This window comes from Camelina sativa, chromosome 19 (genome assembly GCF_000633955.1).
Source record: "Camelina sativa cultivar DH55 chromosome 19, Cs, whole genome shotgun sequence".
Classification (NCBI taxonomy): domain Eukaryota; kingdom Viridiplantae; phylum Streptophyta; class Magnoliopsida; order Brassicales; family Brassicaceae; genus Camelina; species Camelina sativa.
Genome location: NC_025703.1, coordinates 23,555,370 through 23,564,881, shown reverse-complemented (window position 1 = coordinate 23,564,881; position 9,512 = coordinate 23,555,370). Strand labels below are relative to the sequence as shown.

Below are 9,512 nucleotides of genomic sequence, written 5' to 3'. Positions count from 1 at the left end.
GCAATGTTTCTTGTACTTTTGCTATTGCATAAAATGTTTTCCCTAATAATCATAACTATTTAGGTAGCAAATATTCCTTACTTTCACCGTCTCTTTCATCACAAAAATCCCATTGAATACTTACTATTTATTTACTTATTTGAAATTATCCAAAAAAATACTTATTTGTTTTCAAAAATATCCAAAATTTTCAAAATACTCGTTCCAAAATAGCTGATTACATTTCATTAATATTAAATAGTGTAAACTTAATATATGGTCTCATATTACTATATCCATTAAAATCTTTAAAATAAAACATGTAAAACTATACTAATACACATCATGTATTGAATTTTTTTTTAACTTCATTATTCTTTCAAGGTTTTGTGTACTTACTTACAATAAAAAAATATATTACAACGATAAATAAAATTTATATCCGACTAAAATTATGTTAAATAACTTATGTTATTCTTTTTAACTTTGTTATTCATTATTTATTGATTAATATACATGCTTAATAAATTAAGTTTTTGCTTAGACATGAAAATTATTATTGAGAACACACATATAATATAATTAGCATGCAATGAAAAATATATTGATTTTGTTAGTTTTCCTTTTTGATTTAGAAAACTAATTTTTTTAAAATATAAACATGTAAAATTCTGTAAATCTAATTTTTTGAAATTTTTGACACGTGTCAACATAATCAATATATTTGACAAGTGTCACGATCTTGTTAATGAATAACTTTGACATCAAGCTTTATATAATAAGATTGACTCCAATAATGTTACACGTTTTTTTTTATAAATTATTTCATATGTTTTTTTAAAAACAATTGAAATTGTTGTTTTCGGAAATTGTTATTTTCATTTTTTTTGTATAAAATGTTCATGTTGTATAGATTTTTTTCATCGTGTGAGTATATGTGACCCAAAAAATATCGATGTACTAGGCATGATTTGTGCATGCAACAAGATAAACATGTTTGAAGTTGTTAGAAAATACACAAAACACCCTCAATCTAAAACCAACAAAGCTGCAAAATCCGAGAAGAGTTCCAAAGTTTGTTGTTGTTGACTCGAAGATGATGCTTCCTCCTGCTGCTTTATTGTCTCAGAAGATGGAACCTGCAAGCAAAATGATCACTTTTTTATAACATGATGAATAAGGAAAATTAAGAATTCAACAATAATAAGTTTTCCTTCTTACTTCTTGCAAGGGTTTAGCTTCTTGTTGTTGCTGCTTTGCCAGTTCAACCATTTCAGCAGCTGGAACCTGCAAGCAAAATGATCAGCTTTATATAACATGAATACTAAAAACCAATCATGAAGAATACAATTACTGTCACAGAGCTAGTAAGCATCCTTACTTAATTTTTAGCTTGCAAGGCTTCAAGTGTTGCAACAACCTCTTTAATGATGAGACTCTTTCTATTCTTCCACTGCAAACATTCAGAGGCGAGCTTTAAGATTTCGTTAGCTTCTTCTTTAGAGAACTCTCCCTTCAGATTTGGATCCATCAAGTCCGTAATATCTTTTCCAGTTATCATCTCAGGAACCTAGAAACAGGAGAGAAACAACAACTCAGAACAATTGTGACTTGTGTTACAAGAAATTGGCAATGGCAGAGAATCTAAATATCTAATGATTACAATCACAAAGTCAAGTGAGAAAGCAAGACAGGACTTGAACAGGATCACTTACATGTCTTGGAGAAGTTTGCATTCCGGTTAGTAGATTCACAAGGATGGTACCAAATCTGTATGTCACACTCTCAGTGTTCACACTTCCTACGATAAGAATATAACATCACACTCTGATTATATATATGAATAATCTAAAGAGAGAAGTTCAGATTTGAATTACCTGTTGGTCTTGGATCATAATCAGTGACCTCCCTCACTAAACCGAAACAGGAAAGACATGCATCATCATCCTTTAACACATCCATCAAGCAAGAAAAACAGTTTAGTATCCTTACATCACATAGAAGAAGGCATAGGCATGAAAAAGTTGATTCTTTTTATTATACCTTATCAAACAGAACCGAGTAAGCAGTTAGGTTATCATACATTGCGAAACCTGAAGTGATACAGTAATCTAATGCTTCAGCTATATGATATGCCACTCGCAACCTCATTGACCATTCCATGTTTTTCTCTGTGAATCACAAATAAAAACTTCAAAAACAGAGACTACTAACAAGTTCTGTTGTAAAACATTCCACAAAAGTAGATACATTTATACATGCTAGTCATATAAAAGTTTCTTTCATTAAGAATCTAAAGCACAACCATGCTACTTAAACCACCAATGCGGCCTCTCTATGACTTCAGAATTAAAACCGAGAATGCTAATAAGTTTTAGCTTGTAAGGCATCAAGTGTTGCAACATTCAGAGGCGACTTTTAAGATTACGGTAGCTTCTTCTTTAGAGAAATCTCCCTTCAGATTTGGATCCATCAAGTCCGTAACATCCTTTCCAGTTATCATCTCAGGAACCTAGAAACAGGAGAGAAACAACAACTCAAAACAATTGTGACTTGTGTTGCAAGAAATTGGCAATGGCAGAGAATCTAATGATTACAATCACAAAGTCAAGTGAGAAAGCATGATAGGACTTGAACAGAATCACTTACATGTCTTGGAGAAGTTTGTATTCCGGAGAGCAGATTCACAAGGATGGTACCAAATCTGTTAAGTAGTCGAAGTGAGATTTTATATTATTGTTTCCTTAAAGCAACATGTGTAGGGCCTGCCGGACTAGAACGAAGAAAATAAGAATTACAAATATTAGAAATAGAGAAAAAGAGAGACGTCGTGCACAATTATATTAGGGAAATTTGATTTAAAAGACGTTTTTTCTTGAATTGGTCCATTATATGCTTTTTTTTTTTAGGTTTGGTATAGTAGGTTTTACTATACAGAAAAAAAAACTCAATTATACCCTTAATTGCAGAAAAAAACAAAATTCCCTTTTTCTTAACTTCTTTTTTGTATACTTCCTAAATTTAATCAAAAAATACTTACTTTTTAATTAAATTTCTCATTTTTTAACTTTTTTTCGACATAACTCTCTCTCGATATCGATAATATTTGATAAAATAGCTATTGAAATGATATTTGTGAATTACACGAGGATTCAACTATTGGTATTTGATATAATTTTAATTCCTTTTAAGGATATAAAGAGTAATTAAAGAGTTTAATGACCTTTGGTTTGGTCATGTCCCGGACGCGGCTAATGGAGAATCGGATGATATGGCTCCTCAAATCGTTGAGAGCCGTTTTACTCATTAAGTAAAGCTTAAGCCTGGCTCTTTGGAGACTATGTAATTGATATCGACGCACATATATAGATAAATAGACTAGTTTAACCATTAAATTTGGTTAATGATGAACCTATGATGTATGGATATGGATCATGTGTTAGTGTCCGATTGGAAACTGAGCATGTCTCTACGACTTGACTTACATCGTTGCTCAATTTTGTTTTAGTCACTTAGTGATTTCTAAAAAGGAAAAAAAAATGATTTATTTACTTTGGCTTTTTTCTTTTATTGCAGTTCAGATAAAATCATAAATGTGTAATATTGGGATGTTCACAACCTGTCTAGTTAGCACCTGACTCGTTGTAAGCTAAATGTTTGTGTGACGACGATTTTTTTTTATAGAATCTTATAATATCATTCTGCTAATGATGCAATTATATACCGATCGGAGAACATTTTTTTTTTTTTTGATTAGCAAAACTGTTTCAAACTAGGGCTGATGTCAGAAAGAATATAAATACAAGAGAAACTTAAATTAAACTCTTAAAGGTCAAACTTTCAATGAAGGAACCTGTTCAACACGAAAGACATGATCTCTATAAGAATCTTGTTTGATCCGACCGATTCATTCATTGATACAGCCTAGTTCTAAGTTCTATAACCAATGAAATGTATGTAGCGCCGAATAAAACAAGGTACCGACGAAATAAAACAAAGTACGCATACGTAATCACCACAAATGATTAACAATAATAATCTTATACTATATCATTAATAGAAATATTTATCTAGGGGCAACAAAGAGAGAGAGCAGGACACCAACCACACGATTTTAAGAAAAACATTTTTAACATCTCACCTCAAAACCAAAAACTACAAACTTCGTTCCTTTTTTTTTTCTTTTGTTTCTTCTGTTTTTGTTTCCTTCTTTGATCTTTCTTGCAGAAGAGAAGATTGATTTGTCTTTGAGAAACCAAAGATCGAGTACTGTTTACTTATTTTTTAATTACAGCAGGTACGGACAAAGTTGTATATAAGTGTGATTAGAACAGTGGTTGCTCTTATCACGGGTCCACTTGTCTGTCCTTGGGAAAGAATCTTTAAGCCCATACATAATCATCAATCACATGGTTTTGAGACCTTACCAAAAAAAAAAAAAATCACATGGTTTTGAGATTAAAATAGTCTAATCATCATTGCCTTCACCAGGTAACTTCTGTCCGGAACTAGAGAAAAAAAAAGGAAGACACCATTCAACTAAAGAGAGAGAAGCTGCTTTGTGATAAGAACTTTCACAGGTTTCTTTCTTTTCTTATAGTATATAAATATTCCCAAGATTTGATTTTGCTTATCATTTATGTGATGTGTGTTTTGTTTATGAAGAAACAGAGTGAGCCAACAACTTCTTTATAATTTAAACAGAGCAAAACCAAATCTGTGTTTTCTTGTCAGTGCTTTTTTTTTGGGTGCTTTCTCGTAAGTGTTCTTGGGTTTTGGTTACAAATCTAAAGTGAAGCTTTTTATGTTTCTCTGTGTCACAAATCTTGATAAAGTTAGTAACTTTTTGGTGTAAATTGTACTAAAATCTCTTTTAAAGTTTCTTTTGGGGGTTTTGATTTAGAATGTTTTCTGAGGGTTTTCTATCTGAAATCTTACACTTTCATAGACAATCAGATTTGATTTCGTTTTCAATTACCTATAGGCTACTAATATTCATTTGAGTTGTTTGTTAAACGAACTTTAATTAATGTTCCAGAATCTAGTACTTGAAATTGTATGGCACCCTACTTTGATTGATACCATCTAAGTCAACTCTCCATTGAAAGCAAAGCTGCTTAGATATAAGATTTTTTTTGGTAGCATCTTCTATGATTTCATTCTTTGGAAAAAGCACTTTGATACTATTGAAATATGGGATAACAACAGTTTGATTCTTCTCTGCTCTTGTTCTTTGGTTGGGTCTTTGATAATCTTTTTGTAACCTTTTTTTTCAGATTGGGGTTGGACATTATAAGGAGAGGAGTTTGTCTGGTCTATGAAGCAGAATAGCTAAGCACATTCACTGAGGACTTGTGTGGATTTAATAGGATCTGTTGGATGTTAAGATTGAAAGAATAGGAAAAAAAAAAGGAGAAATTTTTAGACATGGAAGATGATGGTGGTGGCGATGGGGGAGAAGGAAATGGTGGGTTTTCACCTAATTCTAGCTTTGGGGCATTCCCTGACACGGCCATGGATTTGGATTTTATGGATGAGCTCTTGTTTGATGGATGCTGGCTAGAGACAACAGATAGTAAGAACTTGAAGCAGACTGAACAATCTGGTTCAGCTTCTACCGCAATGAATGACAATAGCACTTTCCTCTGCTTTGGTGAGAACCCATCTCAAGATAATGAAGAAACAGAGGAGAACAGATCAATGAATCAAGAATCTTTTAACCAGGCTGAAAAGTTTCTCCTCGAAGAAGCTGAGTTGGGAAAAAGTTGGTGGATTGCTCCAAGAGCAAGTGAAGGCCCTTCTTCATCTGTGAAGGAGAGACTATTACAAGCTATTAGCGGTCTTAATGAGACGGTGCAAGATAAGGACTTCCTGGTACAGATATGGGTGCCAGTTCAGCAGGAAGGGAAGAGCTTTCTGACCACTTGGGCTCAGCCACATTTATTCAACCAAGAATACTCCAGCCTTGCAGAATATAGGCATGTTTCAGAGACTTATAATTTCCCGGCTGATGAGGGAATGAACGATTATGTGGGTCTTCCCGGTCGTGTTTTCTTGCAGAAGTTTCCTGAGTGGACTCCTGATGTGCGTTTCTTTAGAAGAGATGAATATCCACGCATTAAAGAAGCCCGCAAGTGTGATGTTCGTGGGTCTCTTGCCCTTCCTGTGTTCGAAAGAGGTAGTGGGATTTGTTTGGGTGTTGTTGAGATCGTCACAACAACTCAGAAGATGAATTACCGTCAAGAACTTGAGAAGATGTGTAAAGCTCTTGAGGTTTTTCTCTTCCTCTTGGTTTTTGCCTCTACCTCAAATTATGTAGATCTTGGAAATCTAAAGACATTCCTATTTTTGCAGGCTGTTGATCTAAGGAGTTCAAGTAACTTGAACACTCCAAGCTCTGAGGTGCATTAACTGGACTCTTAGTTCATTCAGCACCTAGAAACAACGATATGCATTGCTAAGGTCATACCTCGTGTTTCAGTTTCTGCAGGTCTATAGTGATTTCTACTGTGCTGCATTACCTGAAATAAAAGATTTCTTGGCCACAGTCTGCAGATCATATGATTTGCCTCTAGCTTTGTCATGGGCCCCGTGTGCACCGCAAGGGAAACGTGGTTCACGACATTCTGATGAGAACTTTTCTCACTGTGTTTCAACAACCGATTCTGCTTGCTCTGTCCCAGATGAACAGAGCAAAAGTTTTTGGGAGGCATGCTCTGAACACCATCTGCTCCAGGGGGAAGGCATTGTTGGGAAAGCATTCAAGGCCACCAAGCTGTTTTTTGTGCCAGAAGTGACCACATTTAGCAAGACTAACTACCCTCTTGCCCACCACGCCAAGATATCTGGACTACATGCTGCTTTAGCAGTCCCATTAAAGAGCAAATCTGGCTTAGTTGAGTTTGTGTTGGAATTTTTCTTTCCAAAAGCCTGCCTCAACACTGAAGCGCAACAGGAGATGCTCAGGTCACTATCTGTGACGCTGCAGCAAGATTTCAGGAGTTCAAATCTTGTCATTGACAAAGATCTAGAGTTAGAAGTCGTATTGCCTGTTAGAGAGACAATGCTCTTCTCAGAAAACCCGGTAAGTGGAGCAGAAACCGCAGAGACTCTGACAGGAATTCAAATGCAAGAATCCTCATGGATATCCCACATGATAAAGGCAAACGAGAAGGGTAAAGATGTATCACTCTCCTGGGAGTACCAGAAAGAAGATCCCAAAGAGCTCTCATCTGGCCGGGAGAACCATCAGCTTGATCCGAGCCCCAATAATGTTCCTTTAGAAGCTGAGCAATTTCAGCAGGCATCAACATCAGGACTCAGAGTCGACAGCGGTCCAAGTACTGAAACACCTTCGACTGGTGGGAAAAATATGTTAGGCAGTAGGAGACCTGGAGAAAGTAGGAGATCTGGAGAAAAGAGAAGAACAAAAACAGAAAAGACCATTGGCTTGGAGGTTCTTCGACAACACTTTGCTGGAAGCCTCAAGGATGCAGCCAAGAGCATTGGTGGTAAGAAATTGTTGTACACTGCTGGAGAGATAGCTCCACTCTTTATGAATTTTGATTCTTATTGTATCTTAGGAAAATCATCACCAATACGTTCCTTAGTCCAACCCAATACATCCCAAATGAATATATAAAACAAAGATACAAGCTTTAGGATATGTGAAATTCCATGGCCAGTATAAACAGACAAGTCTAAGATGAAACCGGTATTGTCTTAGATTCTTTCTATGTGGCAGTGGATCAGCGTGTTCTAAAAACGTTTTCATCATGCATTTTATCCTTTTCTCAGACAGTGATGTGTCAAGGTCTCGTTCTTATGTTGCAGTTTGTCCAACTACCTTGAAAAGGATATGCAGGCAGCACGGAATAATGCGATGGCCCTCCCGGAAAATCAAGAAGGTAGGGCATTCGTTGAAGAAACTCCAACTTGTTATGGACTCTGTTCAAGGTGCGCAGGGCACTATCCAACTTGATTCATTCTATACAAGCTTCCCAGAGTTGAACTCCCCAAATATGTCCAGTAATGGCCCTTCCTTGAAGAGTAATGAACAGTCAAGTCATTTGAATGCTCAAACTGAAAACGGTATTATGGCTGAGGAAAACACAGCACCAAGGTCACCATCATCTCCTTGCACCAAGAGCTCTGGTTCAAGCAACAATAATGAGAACACTGCAAACATTCTAGTTTCTGAGGATGCTGATGCGGCCTTAAATAGAGCTCATAGCGAAGTGGAACTGCATCAAGTGAATCAGGAGGAAACAAATTGTCCTGGAAGAACCCAGAGCCATAATACATTGAAGGAGCCTCGTGTTCTTGAAAATTCACCTCCATTACCAGGTAGTAGCAACAAGAGCTTAAGAGCTGGAGGTGCCATCAAAGTGAAAGCGACATTTGGTGAAGTTAGAATACGGTTTACCTTGCTCCCGAGTTGCGGCTTCAGAGAGCTGCAGNGTGTATCACTCTCTTGGGAGTACCAGAAAGAAGATCCTAAAGAGCTCTCATCTGGCCGGGAGAACAATCAGCTTGATCCGAGCGCCAATAATGTTCCTTTAGAAGCTGAGCAATTACAGCAGGCATCAACTTCAGGACTCAGAGTCGACAGCGGTCCAAGTACTGAAACACCTTCGACTGGTGGGAAAAATATGTCAGGCAGTAGGAGACCTGGAGAAAAGAGAAGAACAAAAACAGAAAGGACCATTGGCTTGGAGGTTCTTCGACAACACTTTGCTGGAAGCCTCAAGGATGCAGCCAAGAGCATTGGTGGTAAGAAATTGTTGTACACTGCTGGAGAGATAGCTCCACTCTTTATGAATTTTGGTTCTTATTGTATCTTAGGAAAATCATAACCAATACGTTCCTTAGTCCAACCCAATACATCCGAAATGAATATATAAAACAAAGATACAAGCTTGAGGATATGTGAAAATTCCATGGCCAGTATAAACAGACAAGTCTTAGATGAAACCGGAAGTGTCTTACATTCTATCTATGTGGCAGTGGATCAGCGTGTTCCAAAAACGTTTTCATCATGCATATTTATCCTTTTCTCAGACAGTGATGTGACAAGGTTTCGTTCTTATGTTGCAGTTTGTCCAACAACCTTGAAAAGGATATGCAGGCAGCACGGAATAATGCGATGGCCCTCCCGGAAAATCAAGAAGGTTGGGCATTCCTTGAAAAAACTCCAACTTGTTATGGACTCTGTTCAAGGTGCGCAGGGCACTATCCAACTTGATTCATTCTATACAAGCTTCCCAGAGTTGAACTCCCCAAATATGTCCAGTAATGGCCCTTCCTTGAAGAGTAATGAACAGTCAAGTCATTTGACTGCTCAAACTGAAAACGGTATTATGGCTGAGGAAAACACAGCACCAAGGTCACCATCATCTCCTTGCACCAAGAGCTCTGGTTCAAGCAACAATAATGAGAACACTGCAAACATTCTAGTTTCTGAGGATGCTGATGCGGCCTTAAATAGAGCTCATAGCGAAGTGGAACTGCATCAAGTGAATCAGGAGGAAACA

The 9,512-nt window shown here is 36.7% G+C and overlaps 1 protein-coding gene and 1 long non-coding RNA gene across 3 annotated transcripts in view; one reads left to right on the top strand and one right to left on the bottom strand.

The window, feature by feature from the left end:
• On the bottom strand, nucleotides 1,733-2,042 carry LOC104767020. Its single transcript, XR_764163.1, has 3 exons — nucleotides 2,023-2,042; nucleotides 1,857-1,926; nucleotides 1,733-1,780 (listed from the first exon to the last, which is right to left on the bottom strand). It is a non-coding gene; the product is annotated as an uncharacterized LOC104767020 (long non-coding RNA).
• Nucleotides 4,400-9,512, top strand: part of LOC104767018 (protein NLP1-like) — a 6,701-nt gene continuing 1,588 nt past the window's right edge. The window contains exons 1-5 of one of the 2 annotated variants that reach the window (XM_010491031.2): nucleotides 4,400-4,559; nucleotides 5,256-6,252; nucleotides 6,334-6,381; nucleotides 6,461-7,490; nucleotides 7,813-7,998. In XM_010491031.2, coding sequence (XP_010489333.1) covers nucleotides 5,407-6,252; nucleotides 6,334-6,381; nucleotides 6,461-7,490; nucleotides 7,813-7,998 — 2,110 coding nt within the window. In that variant the 5' untranslated portion in view covers nucleotides 4,400-4,559; nucleotides 5,256-5,406. The other variant, XM_019241399.1, reaches the window with a different exon arrangement.